The sequence below is a fragment of the Chiloscyllium plagiosum genome, unplaced genomic scaffold (genome assembly GCF_037043375.1).
Source record: "Chiloscyllium plagiosum isolate Xiang-an unplaced genomic scaffold, Cpla_swu_hap1 HiC_scaffold_10, whole genome shotgun sequence".
NCBI classification, from domain to species: Eukaryota; Metazoa; Chordata; class Chondrichthyes; order Orectolobiformes; family Hemiscylliidae; genus Chiloscyllium; species Chiloscyllium plagiosum.
The window spans coordinates 748,732-767,431 of NW_028270148.1; the positions used below are offsets into that span (position 1 = coordinate 748,732).

General features: G+C 45.3%; 1 protein-coding gene and 1 pseudogene across 1 annotated transcript in view; one reads left to right on the forward strand and one right to left on the reverse strand.

Annotated features, from left to right (window-relative positions):
* emilin1b (elastin microfibril interfacer 1b) overlaps positions 1-18,700 on the reverse strand; it is an 84,080-nt gene that overhangs the window by 59,317 nt on the left and 6,063 nt on the right. Inside the window, exons 2-3 of the mRNA XM_043696732.2 lie at positions 4,949-5,074; positions 1,071-1,264 (exon numbers count right to left, since the gene is read on the reverse strand). Of these exons, the coding sequence (XP_043552667.2) occupies positions 1,071-1,264; positions 4,949-5,074 (320 nt within the window). The remainder of the gene's footprint in view (positions 1-1,070; positions 1,265-4,948; positions 5,075-18,700) is intronic.
* Positions 5,901-7,617, forward strand: LOC148148884 (uncharacterized; annotated as a pseudogene).

The window sequence follows — 18,700 nt, forward strand, 5'->3', positions numbered from 1 at the left end:
ATTTACATAAATGATTTGGATGTGAGCATAAGAGGTACAGTTAGTAAGTTTGCAGATGACACCAAAATTGGAGGTGTAGTGGACAGCGAAGAGGGTTACCTCAGATTACAACAGGTTCTTGACCAGATGGGCCAATGGGCTGAGAAGTGGCAGATGGAGTTTAATTCAGATAAATGCGAGGTGCTGCATTTTGGGAAAGCAAATCTTAGCAGGACGTATACACTTAATGGTAAGGTCCTAGGGAGTGTTGCTGAACAAAGAGACCTTGGAGTGCAGGTTCATAGCTCCTTGAAAGTGGAGTCGCAGGTAGATAGGATAGTGAAGAAGGCATTTGGTATGCTTTCCTTTATTGGTCAGAGTATTGAGTACAGGAGTTGGGAGGTCATGTTGCAGCTGTACAGGACATTGGTTAGGCCACTGTTGGAACATTGCATGCAATTCTGGTCTCCTTCCTATTGGAAAGATGTGAAACTTGAAAGGGTTCAGAAAAGATTTACAAGGATGTTGCCAGGGTTTGAGGATTTGAGATACAGCAAGAGGCTGAATAGGCTGGGGCTGTTTTCCCTGGAGCATCGGAGGCTGAGGGGTGACCTTATAAAGTTTTATAAAATCATGAGGTGTATGGATAAATAGACAAGGTATTTTCCCTGGGGTGATGGAGTGGAAAATTAGAGAAGGGAAAAATTTTAAAGGGACCTAAGGGGCAACGTTTTCACACAGAGGGTGGTACGTGTATGGAATGAATTGCCAGAGGATGTGGTGGAGACTGGTACAATTTCAACATTTAAAAGGCACCCGGATGGGTATATGAATAGGAAGGGTTTGAAGGGTTATGGGCCAAGTGCTTGCAAATGGGACTAGATTAGTTTAGGATATCTGTTTGGCATGGACGAGTTGGACCGAAGGGTCTGTTCTTGTGCTGTACATCTCTATCATTCTATTTAAGTGAACAGAAAGTCTCCAGGGATTTGTCGAATCCAGCTTGCCATGTTTTGGGGACAAGGCTAAGAGTGATGTACTGAAGGGTCAGTATAGGCCAATCCTGAACTCTCACCAACAGGTTCACCCACCTTCAACTGAGGATCCTGCTGATGGCCTTGTACCAGATGGATTGGGTTGATATGGTCTTGGAGATACAATGTCAGTCTGTCCTGGTGGACCCACCGAACAGTCATCTCCTGAGTAACCGTGGCAACATCTCCATTCCATTTCTGTCACCATTTTGTATGCAATCTTGTATCGCGGCTTCATGAAGGAACGATAACTGTGAGATACAAATGGACAGGAAACCTTCAGTTCTGGTTGCCCAGTTATAGGAAGGATATTATTAAGCTGGAGAGCGTTCAAAAGAGATTTGCCAGGATGTTGTCGGGTAAACAAAGAAAGGCTGGAGAGGCTGGAACATTTTTGACTGGAACATAGGAGGTTGAAAGGCAGCCTTACAAGTTTATAAAATAACGAGGGGTATAGATAGGGTTAATGGTAGCTGTCTTTTGCCTAGGATGGGGCATTTTAAGACTGGGGGGGCACACTTTTAAGGTGAGAGGAGAGAGATTTAAAAAAGACATGAGGCAAAGTTTTTACACAAAGGGTGGTTCCCACTGGAATGAATTTCCTGAGGAAATGGTAGATTTGGATACAATTACAATGTTTAATTTGGATAGATACATGAATAGGAAAGATTTGAAAGGATATGGGCCAGGAGCAGGCAGGTGGGAACTAGTTTAGTTTGAGATTGTGTCCGGCCTGGACTAGTTGGTCCCACTCTGTATGACCCTGTTACTCTAAGTAGGCATAAAAAAGGAGTACAGTTCTGTCGTGTTGTTCCATTGAGTTCAAGTTTATGACCATTGCATTCCTTAAGGATCAGGAGCATGGGGAATTGGTAACATATTTGCGTAGATATTGAAGGTGACAGTGCAAGATAAGAAAGAATTAATAAGGCGAGTGGCACCCTGGGCCTTACAAATAGAGAAATAAAGAACAAAATCAAGGAAGCAATGAGGAACCTTTATAAAATGGAGGTTCAGCCTCAATGAGAGGACTGTGACATAAAGTCATAGTCAGAGTCCTACAGCACAGAGACAGGCCCTTTGGCCAAACTGGTCCATGCCAACCAAAATGTCCAACTACGCTAACCCCATTTCCCTGGCCCATACCCTTTCCTATCCATGTATTTGTTCAAATGCCTTTTAAATGTTATTAATGTACCCGCTTCAACAACTTCCGCTGGCAGCTCATTCCATATGTGTACCACCCTCTGTGTAAAAAGTTGCTCCTCAGATAACCTTTTATTCTTTCCCCTCTAACCTTAAACTGATGCCCTCTAGTCCTCGATTCCCCAACCCTGGGAAAAAGGCTGAATGCATTCATCCTACCCAAGCCTCTTATGATATTACACATTTCTGTAAGATCCCCGCTCAGTCTCATACGCTCAAAAGAAAAAAGGGTCTAGCTTGTCCAACTGCTCCTTATTATTCAGACCCTTGAGTCCTGGCAAAATTCTTGTAATTTTCTTCTGCACCGTTTCCAGTTTGATAACGTCCTTCCTATGGCAAGGTGACCAAAACTAAACACAATGCTCCAACTGTATTCTCACCAACATCATGTATAACTGCAACATAATTTCCCAACTCCTATACTCAATTGCCTGACTGATGGAGGCCAGTGTGCCAAAAGCCTTCTCCACTGCTCTGTCTACCTGGGACTCCACTTTCAGAGAACCACGTACCTGAAATCCAAGGTCGCACTGTTCCACTACACTCCTGAAGGCCCGACCATTTAACATGTAATTCATATCTAGATTTGATTTTCCAAAATGCAAGAGCTAACACTTATCTATATTATACTCCATTTCTTGGCCCACTTCCCCAGCTGATCAAGGTCCTGCTGCAATTTCTGATAACCTTCCTCACTGTCCACAATACCGCCTATTTTAGTGTCATCGATAAACTTATTAATCATTGATATAGATAACAACCAGCTCTGGGCCAGCACCAACCCCTGAGGCACTCCACTAATCACAAGCCTCCAGTCCGACAAGCATCCTTCCACTATTACTCTCTGCTTCCTACCATCAAGCCAATTGTGTATCCCATTTGCCAGCTGCCCCTAACCTTTCAGAGTAGCCTACCATGTGGAATTTTATCAAAGGTCTTACAGAAATCCATACAGACTATGTCTATCGTCTTGCCCTCCTCAATTTTCCTTGTCATTTCATCAAATAACTCTAATAAGCTTCTGAGGCATGATACCCCATGTACAAAGCCATGCTGACTGCTAATCAAACCCTATCTTTCCAAATTCATGTTGTATCTTATCCCTCAGAATCTTCTCAAGTAACCTACTGACCACAGAAGTGTTAGGTTTATGGTTTATAGTTGTCAGGATTTTCTTTACAGCTCTTGTTCAATAATGGCACATTCACTACCCTCCAGTCTTCCGGGACCTCATCCGTGGCTAACAACGATATAAAGATATCAGCCAGGGCCACTGCAATTTCTTCTCTAGCCCCTTGCAGTGTCCTTGGATATATCTGGTCAGGACCAGGAGATTTATCCACTTTCATACATTCTAATATGTCCAACACCTCCTCTCCTATGATATGGACTGTCCCCAAGATATGGCCACTAACTCCCCCTAGGTCTTTATGTCTTTCTCCACAGTAAACACAGAGGAGAAATATTCATTGAGGACATCACCCATCTCCTGCAGTTCTAAACATACATGTCCACTTTGGTCCTTAAGGGGGGTCCTATTCTTTTTCCTTTAATATACTTAAAGAACCTCTTTCAATTCACCCTAACCTTCTCAGCCAAGGCTACCTCATGCCCCTTTTTCACCCTCCTGATTTCCTCCTTCAGTCACCTCCTGTATTTCCTGTATACCTCCAGGGATTCCTTTGATCCCAGGTGCCTGGACCTGAGCCATGCTTCCTTGTTTCTGGTCAAAACCTCAATATCTCTTGTCAGCGAGGGTTCCCTATTCCTACCAACCTTGCCCTTCACCCTCACAGGAACATATAGACCTTGAACTCTAGCTATCTCATTTTTGAGAAAACCCTTTGCCTACAAACAAACTCCAATCAACCCCTGCAAGATCCTGTCTAATCCCATCAAAATTCACCTTTATTGCCCAGCCCTAATTTCCCTTGTGAAGGTGGTGGTGAACTGTCTCCTTGAGCCACTGCAGTCCACGTGCTTTGGGTAGACCCACAGTGTTGTTAGGGAGGGAATTCTAGGATTTCGACCCAGTGAAGGGACAGGTGATGTATTTCCAAGTCAGGATGGCGAGTGGCTTGATGGGGAACTTGCACCTGTTAGTATTTTCACATTTCAGCTACCCTAGATATGGTGCCAATCATGCGGGCTACTTTGTCCTGGATGTTGTCAAGCTTCCTGAGTGTTGTTGGAGCTGCCCCCATCCAGGCAAGTGGGGAGTATTCCATCACACTCCTGACTTGTGCCTTGTCGATGGCTTTGGGGAGTCAGGAGATGAGTTTTCCTATATAAGATTCCTAGCTTCTGACCTGCTGTTGTAGTCACAGTAGTTATATGACTAGTCCAGTTCAGTTTTGGTCAATGCTAACCCCCCACCCCACATCCAGATGTTGATAGTGTAGGGTGCAGTGATGGTAATGTCATTGAATGTCAAGGGATGATGGTCTGATTCTTTCTTGTTGGCAATGGTCATTGTCTGGCATCTGTGTGATAACAATGTTACTCGCCACTTATCAACATTTCGACATGGACTGCATCAGTATCTGAGGAGTTGTGAATGGTGCTGACCATTGTGTAATCATTAGCAAATATGTCCATTTCTGACCTTACAATGGAGGGAAGGTCATTGATGAAGCAGCTAAAGATGGTTGGGCTTAGGACAGTACCCGAGGAATTGCTGTAGGTTTATGCCAGGACTGTACATGGGCACTAGGACCGTAAATACTCACATCACTGTCCGTGGGCATTGTAGTGGGCCCCATCCACAGGGCTGATACTCAGGTTTGACGAATGTTGCTACACCATCTTCAATGATGCAGGATACCACCCGTGTAACTACATAGGCACACCAATTCCTGTTAAATACAAGGAGAGAGATCAGCCCAGTACGTCAGTATCTGGATCCATTCTCAATGTTCATGCATTTTTAAAACAAGTTAGGCAGTATTTACTGAGAAGGTGAGGCAGGTTTGGTGGAGGTTATGATGGCAACCTTAGTCTATTGTCTGACCTGTTCATTACTTATAATTAAAGTGCTAATTGTGAACACTCAGCCTGGAATCTTTGGACAGCAGAGTGGACCTCTGCTGTGGCTAGGTCCAAAAGGTGAGAAGCAACTGGGTGAACCCTGAAAAACAGCTCCCAATTAATCTACTTGAAATGCCCCTTCTGTGGAGAGGGTCCCCCTCTTTAGTGATCTCCTGGCAGCAGTTGACACCATTAGTGAACTGCTCAATTCCTCAGTTAAAACTTCACCGAGCGCTTCAAGCCACCCTCAATACTTCCATTGGAGGAGCACTGAGAACCCACTACATTCATGGAATTGGACACTGACTTCAGGAACAGTCAATCAGGAGTCTGCCTGAAACGTGCAGAACCTGTCTCATGGCATTGGGACTCCTAGTTTATCCCAAAGGCAGGACCCTGGAGTCCATGGGAAAACCCATCCTGTTCCATTGATCAGTTGAGGAAATATTCTGAAATATCTACCTTGCCGGAGAAGCTTGCATATGATAACTTTCACTGGTAAATCTATTCACAAATTCCATGTTAGCATATTCCATCTTAGAAATATATGGACAAGCAGCAAACATTCCATGTGGGATCAGGCCTCACCCTCAACAACTTCTCTTTCCAATCCTTCCACTTCCTCCAGACCAAAGAGGTAGCCATGGGCACCCCATGGGCCCCAGCTGTGCCTGTCTCCTTACTGGGTACATGGAACAGTCCATCTTCCACAGTTACACTGACACCAGCTCCCACCTGTTCCTCCGCTACATCGATGACTGTATCAGTGCCACCTCGTGCTCCCACGAGGAGGTGGAACAGTTTATCAACTTTACCAACACCTTCCACCCCAACCTCAAATTCACCTGGACCATTTCGGACACCTCCCTCCCCTTCCTGGACCTTTCCATCTCCATCTCTGGCAACAGACTAACCACAGACATCTACTACAAACCCAACGATTCCCACAGCTACCTAGACTACACCTCCTCCCACCCTTCCTCCTGTAAAACTGCCATCCCTTATTCTCAAAACCTCTGCCTCAGCCGCATCTATTCCTAGGATGACCAATTCCATCTTAGAAAATCCCAGATGGCCTCTTTCTTTCAAGATCGCAATTTCTTGTCCCATGTGGTCAACGATGCCCTCCAGCGCATCCCCTTCACTTCACGCACCACTGCCCTTGAACCCCACCCCTCCCATTGCAACAAGGACCAAACCCCACCCCCGTCCTCACCTTCCACCCCACCATCCTTCACATACATCTCATCATTCTCCAACATTTCCGTCACCTCCAAACAGACCCCACAGGGATATATTTCCCTCCCCACCCCGATCAGTGTTCCGGAAAGACTATTCCCTCCATGACTCCCTCGTCAGGTCCACACCACCCCCCCCCCCAACTCCTGGTACCTTCCCCTGCCACATCAGGAATTGCAAAACCTGCGCCCACACCTCCCTCCTCACCTCTGCCCAAGGCCCCAAAGGATCCTTCCACATCCATCAGAAATTTTCCTGTATCTCTACCAATGTCACCTACTGCATCCATTGCACCCGGTGTGGTCTCCTCTACATCGGGGAGACAGACGCCTTCTTGCGGATTGTTTCAGAGAACATCTCTGGGACACCCACACCCACCGATCCCACTGCCCCGTGGCTGAACATTTCAACTCCCCCTCCCGCTCCGTCAAAGACATGCAGGTCCTAGACCTCATCCACCACCAAACAATTACCACCCGATGCCTGGAGGAAGAAAGCCTCACATTCTGCCTTGGGACTCTGCAACCACATGGGATAAATGTGGATTTCACCAGCTTCCTCATTCCCCCTCCCCCCACATTACCTCAGTCCCAAGCCTCCAACTTGACACCACTCTCCTGACCTGTTCATTGTCTTTCCCAGCTATCCACTCCACTCCCCCCTCCTCTGACCTGTCATCTTCTCCCTCACCTTCATCCACCTATCACTTTCTCAGCTCCTTTCCACCGACTTCACCCCCCTCCTATTTATTTCTCAGCCCCCGGCCCACAAGCCTCATTCCTGATGAAGGGCTTATGCCCAAAATGTTGATTCCCCTGCTCCCCGGATGCTGCCTGACCTGCTGTGCTTTTCCAGCAACACACTCTCAACAGCCAATGTTCCATTTCAGGCGGGGTGCCTTCAGACAGCAGTAACCACCGGTTATGGCCTTCACGTCACACTTGCAAACATCTGTGAAATGGGGCCTTCAGTCATCCAGAAACTCACTTCACCAGACAGAAACTACTGGGTCTCCTATCCTGCAACCATACCCAAGCAGCAGCCACTTCTGGTGATGGGCCAGTCATTTGGGACCTCGATCTTTGATGGATTGACACTTTTGTCATTTTGTCTTGCTTGTTTATACCCATAATGCACAACAGACAGCAAAGAAGGACACTATCATTTCATGGCCATATACCATGTTGCTGACAACACAGGGGCACTGTCAAAAATCTACTTGGTCTTCAGAACTGGCTCCACGTTATCCAGTGGTATTTTGTGAGTCAAGGTTTACTAAAACTAAACAAAAGATACCTCGTGGCATTAGGGATAACACATGAGGATGGATTGAAGATTTGCTGGCTTACAGGAAATAGAGGGGAGGCAAAAATGGGACATGTTCCTGAGTGGCACAAAGAGATAAACGATGTGATACAGGGATCAGTTCAGGTGCTTCAATTTCTTATAATTTATACAAATGACTCAGATGAAGGAATGAACAGCATGGTTGCTAAATTTCAGGATGGCACAAAGATAACCGAAAAGTATCTTGTTATAGTGTCGTGCAGCACAGAAACAGACTCTTCGGGCCTATCAGTCCATCCAGAACATAATCCCAAACAAAACTAACCCTACCTGCCTGCTCCTGGCCCATATCCCTCCAAACCTTATTCATGTATTTATTGGAATGGCCTTTATATGTTGTAATTGTGCCCACATCCACCACTCCCTCAGGAAGTTCATTCCACACACAAACCCCCACTCTGTGTGTAAACAATTTACACCTATTTATCTCTTTCTTAAATACACTCAATGATTTGGCTTCTACATACGTCTGGCAGTGAGTTCCACTGCCAACCCCCCTCCGAACCTGCTTGTTAACGTACAGAGAATCCTGAGTTAGGACTCTCAAGTCCCTTTGTGCTTCAGATTTCCAAAGCCTTTCCCCATTTAGAAAACAGTCTACATCAGTATGCTTCCTACCAAAGTTCCTACCATGACTTAACACTATCCCACATTTTGAAGCCTAAACACACGCATCAGCCGGTTTCGTAATAATTTCTACCCTACTGTTGTTAGATTCCTATCGCACTTTTAGTTTGTAACCTGTAAATATTTCCCCTATTCACCTTCAATCTGAAAGTAACCTTACACAGATTGTCAAATTAGCAGCTATTCCCAATCACTGAACACAGTTTTCCTGTGATGTCACTCTTTCTTTTGTGCTGGGCCCCCGATCCTGAACTACAATTTATCTTGTAAAAAGACCTCACAAACTACAAAAAAAACCTATTCCCATCTGTATTGAGTTTCCATACTGCTGCCAAATTCCCCAAACTATATACTTCCTTGAACACGGGTGAGGTCCCCGAGGACTGGAGAATTGCTAATGTTCCCTTGTTTAAGAAGGGTAACGAGGATAATCCAGATAATTATAGACTGGAGAGCCTGATGTTAGTGGTAGGAAAGCCACTGGAGAAGATACTGAGGGAAAGGATCTATTTACATTTGGAAGAAAATAGTCTAATCAGTGATACGCAGCATGGTCTTGTACAGGGAAGGTCATGTCTTACCAACTTAATAGAATTCTTTGAGGAAGTGGTAAAGTGATTGATGAGGGAAGGGCTGTAGATGTCATTTACATGGACTTCAGTAAAGTGTTTGATAAGATTCCCCATGGTAGGCTTATGGAGAAAGTGAAGTCACATGGGGTCCAGGTTGTACTAGCTAGATGGATTAGGAACTGACTGGGCAACAGAAGACAGAGTAGTAGTGGAAGGGAGTTTCTCAAAATAGAACATAGAACGTAGAAAGGTACAGCACAGAACAGGCCTTTCAGTCCACGATGTTGTGCTGAGGATTATTCCTAATCTAAAATAAAATAACCAAACATACGCACCCTTCAACTCACTGCTATCCATGAGCATATCCAGCAGTTGCTTAAATGTCCCCAATGACTCTGATTCCACCACCACAGCTGGCAATGTATTCCATGCATTCACAACTCTCTGCATAAAGAACCTCCCTCTGACATCTCCTCTATACCTTTCTCTGTATATCTTAAAACTATGACCCCTCGTACCAGTCAATCCTGCCCTGGGGAAAAGTTTCTGGCTATTGACTCTATCCAAGCCTCTCATTACCTTGTATACCTCGATCAGGTCATCTCTCTTCTTCCTTCTCTCCAGAGAGAAAACTCTGAGCTTCGTCAACCTTTCTTCATAAGACAAGCCCTCCAGTCCAGGCAGCATCCTGGTAAACCTTCTTTGCACCCTCTCCAAAGCCTTTGTACCTTTCCTATAGTAGGGTGACCAGAACTGGACACAATATTCCAAGTGTGGTCTCACCAGGGACTTGTCGAGCTGCAGCAAAACCTCGCGGCTCTTAAACTCGATCCCCTGTTAATGAAAACCAAAACACCGTATGCTTTCTTAACAACCCAATCCACTTGGGTAGCAACTTTGAGGGATCTATGTACTTGCACACCAAGATCCCTCTGTTCCTCCACACTGCCAAGAATTCTGTCTTTAATCCTATATTCAGCATTCGAGTTCAACCTCCCAAAATGCATCACTTCACATTTATCTAGGTTGAACTCCATCTGCCATTTCTCAGCCCAGCTCTGCATCCTGTCTATGTCACGCTGCAGCCTGCAATAGCCCTCGATACTGTCGACGACACCCCCAACCTTTGTGTCATCTGCAAATTTACTAACCCACCCCTCAACCTCCTCATCCAAGTCATTTATAAAAACTACAAAGAACAGAGGCCCAAGAACAGAGCCCTGCGGGACCCCACTCAACACTGACCACCAGGCAGAATACTTTCCATCTACAACCACTCTCTGCCTTCTGTCAGCCAGCCAATTCTGAATCCAGACAGCCAAATCTCTCTGTATCCCATATTTCCTGACTTTATGAATGAGCCTACCATGGGGAACCCTATCAAATTCCTGAAGAAGGGCTTATGCCCAAAACGTCGATTGTCCTGCTCCTCGGATGCTGCCTGACCTGCTGTGTTTTTCCAGCACCACATTTTTCAAGTCTGGTCTCCAGCATCTGCAGTCCTCTCTTTCTCCTAGGAACCCTATCAAATGCCTTGCTGAAGTCCATATACACCACATCCACTGCTCGACCTTTAACCTGCCTTGTCACCTCCTCAAAGAACTCAATAAGATTTGTGAGGCATGACCTGCCCCTCACAAAGCCATGCTGACTGCCTTTAATCACGCTATGCTTTTCCAAATAGTCATAAATCCTATCCCTCAGAATTCTTTCCAAAACTTTGCTGACCACAGAAGTAAGACTGACTGGTCTGTAATTGCCAGGGATTTCCCTATTCCCCTTCCTGAAAAGAGGAACAACATTCACCTCCCTCCCATCCTCCGGTACGACTCCCGTGGAGAGTGAGGAGGCAAAGATCTTCACCAGCAGCTTAGCGACCTCCTTTCTTGCTTCCCGGAGCAGCATGGGATAAATCAGGTCTGGCCCTGGGGACTTATCAATCTTAATGTTTGCCAAACTTTCAAGCACATAAACTTCATCAATCTCGATCTGTTCAAGCCTGTTTCTCAGCTCCTCAAAGTTCTCATTCACAACAAGGTCCAAGTGAAAACCGAAGCAAAAAGCTCATTTAGGGCGACCCTATCTGCTCAGACTCCACACACAAGTTCCCTATGCTATCTCTGACTAGTCCTACCTTCTCCCTGATCATTCTCTTATTCCTCACATATGAGTAAAATGCATTTGGGTTCACCCTAAACCTTCCTGCCAAGCCTTTCTCCTGCCCCCTCTGGCTCCTTAGTTCATTTCTGAGCTCCTTTCTAGTAAGCCTGTAATCCTCTAAAGCTGTGCTAGATCCTTCCTTCCTCCACCTTACGTAAGCTGCCTTCTTCCTTTTGACGAGAAGCTCCTCTGTTCTCGTCATCCAAGGTTCTTTAATCTTACCCCTTCTCACCTGTCTCAGAGAAACAAATTTATGCATCACTCACAACAACGCTCCTTAAACAGTCTCCACATGTCTGTTGTGCCCTTTCTGTGGAACAATTGCTCCCAATCTGTACTTCCCAACTCCTGTCTAATAGCGTAATATTTTCCTTTACCCCAATTAAATATCTTCCCTCGGTAACTGCTCCTTTCCCTCTCCAAGGCTATGGTAAATGTGAGGCAGTTGTGATCACTGTCACCAAAGTGTTCTCCCACCGCGAGATCTGACACTTGTCCTGGCTCATTGCCGAGCACCAAATCCAAAATGGCCTCTCCCCTCGTCGGCCTGTCTACATACTGAGTAAGGAAACCTCCTGAACACACCTGACAAAAACGGGTCCATCCAAACCATCTGCACTAACGATGTTCCAGTCGATATTGGGAAAGTTGAAATCACCCATAACAACAACCCTGCTACATCTGCATTTTTCCAAAATCTGCTGGTCTATGAGTTCTTCAATCTCCCTACTGCTATTGGTCTGTAGAAAACCCCCAATGAGGTGGCTGTTCCTTTACTGTTCCTAACTTCCACCCATACTGACTCAATAGACAAACCTTCCTCAACAACCTTTGTTTCTGTAGCTGTGATGCACTCTCTGATTAGCAATGCTACACCCCCTCCTCTTTTTCCACCCTCCCTGTTCTTTTTAAATGTTCTAAACTCTGGAACATCTAGCGACCATTCCTGCCCCTGTGAAACCCACATCTCCATTATGGCCATAAAATCCTAATCCCAAAATGTCGAACTGTGCCCAGTGGTGTTCCACAGGGATCCATGCTGGGACCACTGTTGTTTGTGATATACAGAAATGATTTAGAGGAAGGTGTAGTTCGCCTCTTTAGCAAGTTTGCAGATGACACTCAGATTGGTGAAGTAGCAGATAGTGAAGGAGACTGTCAGAGAATACAGCAGAATATAGACAGATTGGAGAGTTGGGCGGAGAAATGGAAGATGGAGTTCAATCCAGGCAAATGCGAGGAGATGCATTTTGAAAGATCCAATTCAAGAATGAACCATACAGTAAATGGAAAAATCCTGGGGAAAACTAATGTACAGAGAGATCTCGGTGTTCAGATCCATTATACCCTGAAGGTGGTCAAGAAGGCATACGGCATGCTGTCCTTCATCGGACAGAGTATTGAGTACAAGAGTTGGCAGGTCATGTTACAGTTGTAGAAGACTTTGGTTAGGCCACATTTGGAATATTGTGTACAGTTGTGCTTGCCACGTTACCAAAAGGATGTGGATGCTCTGGAGAGGGTACAGAGGAGGTTCATCAGGATGTTGCCTGGTATGGAGGATGCTAGCTATGAAGAGAGGTTGAGTAGATTAGGATTAATTTCATTAGAAAGACGGAGGTTTGGGGGACCTGATTGAGGTCTACAAAATCATGAGAGATATAGACAGGATGGATAGCAAGAAGCTTTTTCCCCAGAGTGGGGGCCTCAGTTACTAGGAATCACAAGCTCAAAGTGAGAGGGGAGAAGTTTAAGGGAGATATGCTTGGAAGAGGGTGATGGGGGCCTGGAAAGTATTGCCAGTGGAGGTGGTAGATGTGGGCATGATAGCGTCATTTAAGATGTATCTAGACAGATACATGAATGGGCAGGGAGCAGAGGGATACAGACCCTTAGAAAATAGGAGACACGTTTAGATAGAGGGTATGGATTGGTGCAGGCTTGGAGGGCCGAAGGGCCTGTTCCTGTGCTGCAATGTTCTCTGTTTACTCCGGATATGACATCTTTCTTAAGATCACCCTGCATTTTCTATACTCCAAAAGAACCTTTGTCAATTTGCTCTCTTTCTCCTGTAAAAAGCCTCTGTTTTCTTTCTGATCCAGTCCTGAACATTCCTAGATCTCTAGGAATCTCTAGGCCTATTTCTTCTACATGTTACCCTAAAGATAACATGCTGAGCTCAGATTCTCCTCATTCCCTTTTTGACGGTCACCCCACTGTTCCATTCTGTTGCAGATTTACTAGAGATCACTGTTCCAAGTCTACTTTGGCTGGATTCTGCCTTGTTTTAATAAAATCTGTCTTCCCCCATTCCAAAACCCCTTTTTTCAGACCATCTTTTCCGTCACAAGACTTAAATGATACGAGTGTACAGACCCAGGGTCAGAAGTGGGAGTGACAGACCCTGGGTTTAGTGCTGTCAATGATGGACCCCAGGGTCAGAGTTGAGAGTGGGAAATTCTTGGAGATTTCTGTCTGGTATCTTTCTCCCACTTTCCACCCACCCATTTCCTAATTCTGCCTTCTCTCTTTACCCCATCCTCTGCATCCCCCTATCCTGACATTTCCTCACCTCCCAATCTTCCTTTCTGCATCTTATGCTACTTCCTCTCCAAGTCATCTCACTCTAGAACAAAGAACAAAGAAAATTTACAGCCCAGGAACAGGCCCTTCGGCCCTCCAAGCCTGATCCGATCCAAATCTACTGTCTAAACCTGTCGGTAAATTCCTAAGCATCTGTATCCCCCTGCTCCCCACCTACTCAGGCATCTGTCCGATGCATCTTAAATGAATCTACCGTGCCTATCTCTACTACCTCTGTTGGCAACGCATTCCAGACACCTACCACCCTCTGTGTGAAGTACTTGCCACGTGTATCCCCCTTAAACTTTCCACCTCTCACCTTGAAAGCATGACCTCTCGTTATTGAATCCTTCACCCTGGGAAAAAGCTTGTCTCTGTCCACCCTGTCTGTACCCTTCATGACTTTGTAAACCGCAATCAGGTCCCTCCTCAATCTCCTTTTTTCTAATGAAAATAAACCTAACCTACTCAACCTCTCTTCATAGCTAGCACCTTCCATACCAAGCAACATCCTCGTAAACCTTCTCTGCACCCTCTCCAAAGCGTCCACATCCTTTCGGTAATGTGGCGACCAGAACTGTACACAGTATTCTAAATGCGGCCGAATCAATGTCTTGTACAATTTTAACATGACTTGCCAGCTCTTATACTCAATACCCCGTCCAATGAAGGCAAGCATACTATATGCCTTCTTGACCACTCTATCCACCTGTGCAGCAACCTTCAGGGTACAATGGACCTGAACTCACAGATCTCTCTGCTCATCAACTTTTCCCAAGGCTCTTCCATTCATTGTACAATTCGCTCTAGAATTAGACTTGCCTAAATGCATCACCTCACATTTGTCTGGATTGAAAGCTGTCTGCCACTTTTCCGCCCAACTCTCCAGTCTATCTATATCCTCCTGTATTCTCTGACAGTCCCTTATGCTTTCTGCTACTCCACCAATCTTCATGTCATCTGCAAACTTGCTGATCATACCAACAGTGCCCTCTTCCAGATCATTTATGTATATTACAAACAACAGTGGCCCCAGCACTGATCCCTGTGGAACATCACTGGTCACCTTTCTCCATTTCGAGAAACTCCCTTCAACTGCTACTCTCTGTCTCCTGTTGCTCAACCAGTTCTTTATCCACCGAACTAGAACACCCTGCACACCATGTGACTTCACTTTCTCCATTAGTCTACCATGGGGAACCTTATCAAACGCCTTACTAAAGTCCATGTTTATGACCTCAACAACCCTTCCTTCATCTAACAACTTGGTCACTTCCTTGAAGAACTCTATTAACTTGGTAAGGCATGATCTCCCCCACACAAAACCATGTTGCCTATCACTGATAAGCCCATTCTTTTCTAAATATAAATAGATCCCATCCCTCAGTACTCTCTCCAGCAACCTTCCCACCACCGACGTTACTGATCTGTAGTTATCCGGAATATCCGTACTACCCTTCTTGTACAGGGGGACAACATAAGCAACCTTCCACCTCACCTGTATTTAAGGATGCCACAAAGATATCTGTCAGGGCCCCAGCTATTTCCTCTCTTGACTCCCTCAGCAACCTGGGGTAGATCCCATCCAGTCCTGGGGATTTGTCCACCTTAACAATCTCTAGCATACCCAACACATTTTCCCTACTTATGCCAACGTGAACCAGACTAATCAAACTTCTCTCACTAATCTCAATCTCTAATCTCTACCTCTCCTTGCCCCCCCCCCCCCCCCCCCCGTCACTTTGTGGCGAAGTGTCATTTTGATCCAACATTGTGAGGATTTTCTCTCAAGGAGGCCGAGTGAAATCCTTCATGACCAACACCACAAAGTTGCTTCATTAACAGCCTGCCCTGCCCTATTGCCCCTCATTTTATGTAAGCCCAATTCTACCACTGCTGTAGTTGGAAATACTCGCCACTCCGGAGATATCCTGAGAAAGTTCCATCATCCCTGGCACTGCACCATCTCTAAAAGGCTGTGGAGCACCTGGAACTCAGAGTTGCCCCAAACCTAGCAGAAAAGGGGAAGTTGATGCCTCACTGTGGGGTGAATGAGTGGCTGGTAATGGAGGCACTGCTAGCCCGGATTCTGGTTTCCACCCAGTCAGTGCACTCTCAGCCTTTGCAGGAAATGCAGTACTGTAGGAAGGTCAATGACCTTCTCCACCCCAACAATTTAAGTGCCACCATCTTGTCTCCAATACTGCAAGGCATTTAATAAGGTGCCTCATAAAACATTGGAACACTAGATCACACAGGATTAGTGGCAATATATTAACCTGGATAGAGGATTGGTTAATCAACAGAAAGCAAGGTCAGAAGTCACACGACACCATGTTATAGTCCACCAGATTTATTTGAAATCACAAACTTTCGAAGTGCAGTCCCTGCATTAGGTGAAGTGAGAAAGCAGAAAGCAGACAGGATAAATGGGTCTTTGTCTGGTTGCTAAGGTTTAATTAGTGGTGTGCCACAGGGCTCAATCCTTGAGCTCCAGCAGTTTACAATTGAGATTAACATCTTGGACACAGAGACAGAAGGCACTCTTGCTAAATTTGCAGATGACACTAAAGAAGGTAGAAACATAGGTTGAAAAGAAGAAATTCTGTAAATCTATTATAGACAGTAGGGTGAGGGTTCTTTCATGTGTTACTGAGATCTGTCTCTTGATTAACTTTTTAAATGTACAAAGCAAAGGTATTACGTTATCCTAGAGCAGTGTCTTTAGAGAAGTAAGACTGTGCTACTTTCTGGGTCTGTAGATTAAGGTGCAGAAATGGCCTTCAGTAGAATGACGTGCTCTTTCTGTCAGATGTGAGACATTAAGGAGAATTTCAATGTTCCTGATGATTATGTCTGCAGTAAGTGTGTTTGGTTGCGAATCCTATCATATTGCACGGATTGATTGGAGTGGCAGTTAGAGACAGTAATGAATTTACCGGAACTAGGGTGTGTGATGGATGGCAGTTATAGGAAGGGAGAAAAGACACAGATACAGTTAGATAGATGGGTTAACTCCAGGGAGGGTATGAGAGGTAGACAGGTAATGCAGGAGTCTCCTGTGGCTATCCCCATTTCTAACAAGTATGCTGTTTTGGAAACGTAGGGAGTGATGGAGTCTCAGGGGAATATAGCACGAACTGCCAAGTTTCTGGTAATGAGAGTGGCTGTAATGTAACAAGGAGTCCGTCAGGTTCCAAGTGATCGATTATGATAGGAGACTCTCCAGTCAGAGGCACAGACGGATGTTTCTGTAGCCGACAGTGAGAAATCAGATTGGTGTGTTGCCTCCCTGGTGTCAGGATCAAGGATTTCTCTGAGAAGGTGCAGAATATTATCAAAGGAGTGTGGAATCTACAGGGGGTCATTGGGCACATTAGTCCAACAACAAAAGAAGAGATGGGGATGAGGTTCTGAAGCATGAATATAGGAAATTAAGCAGGAGGTTAAAATGTAGGTTCTCAAGGATAGTAAAATCTGGATTACTCCACGATGCTATGGGCGAGTGAGAGTAGGAATAGGAGGATAGAGCAGATGAGTGCATGACCGAGGAGCTGGTGCAAGGGGCAAGAATTTGCATTTTTGGATCATTGGAAATTCTTCTGGGGTAGAAGTGGCCTACACAAGAAGGATGGGTTGCATATGAATTAGAAAGGGACTATTACTCTGGCATGGAGATTTGTTAGTGCTCCTGGAGAGGCTTTAAACTAGTAAGGGGGAGAGGTTGCCAAGAGATTGTGAGAAAATAGATCAGTCTGAGGCTGCTACAGTTCAGAAGAGGTGCAAGACAATTAGTCAATGGAGTCAAGAGCAAAGGAGAGAATGAAGTGAAACTGGTAAATTAGGCTGCATTTATTTCCATGAAAGATGCCTGAGAGGCAAGGCATCTGAACTCGGGGCATGGTGTGAACATGGGACTGGGATATCACAGCAATTACAGAGTCATGGCTCAGGGATGCATAGGACTGGCAGCTTAATGTTCCAGAGAAGGAGGGATTGGCGCTTTTGATTAAAGATAACATTACAGCTGTACTTTGGGAAGATATTCCTGGGAGTACATCCAGCGAAGTTATTCAGGTGGAACTGAGAAATAAAAAAAGGGATGATCACCTGATTGGGATTGGATTATAAACCCCTCTCCCCGCCATACCCAGCGGGAAATTGAGAAGCTCCACCAGCTCCTCCACATCTTGGGAAATAAGGCAAGGCAGATGACTGAGGGTCACTGGGGGAGCACTTTCAGGCCAGCGACCATAATTTCATTAGTTTTAAAGTAGTTATGGAAAGGATAAACCTGATCTAAACGCTGAAGCTCCACATTGGAGTAAAGACAATTTTGACAGTATTCGGGCAAGAACGTTCAAAAGTCGATTGAGAAAAGTTACTGTCAGGTAAAGGGCAGTTGGAAAGTGGTAGGTCTTGATAAATGAGGCAGTATGTTCCTGTTAGTGTGAAGAACACAGCCAGTAGGTTTAGGGAATGCTGGCTGATGAGAGAAAGGGAGGCTTTGGTGAAGAAAAACAAGGAGACAAATGGCAAGTTACAGACAACAGAGATCGAGTGAAAATCAGCCCACCACGTGCAACCTTATCAAAGGCCTTACTGAAATCCATACCATACCACATCTACCACCCTGCTCTCGTCAACCTTCCTGGTCACTTCGTCAAAGATGACATTGAAAATGGTGGTGTAGAGGACAGCAAAGAAGGTAATCACAGAGTACAACAGGATTCTGATTCAACAGGCCAAGGAATGGCAGATGGGGTTTAACTTCAAGGGAGACGTTGCATTTTGACAAGGCAAATCAGGGCAGGACTTATACATTTAACATCACGATCCTGGGGAGCTAGAATGTTGCCTGGATTGGAGGGTCTGAGCTTTATGGAGAGACTGAATAGACTGGGACATATTCCCTGGATTGTCAGA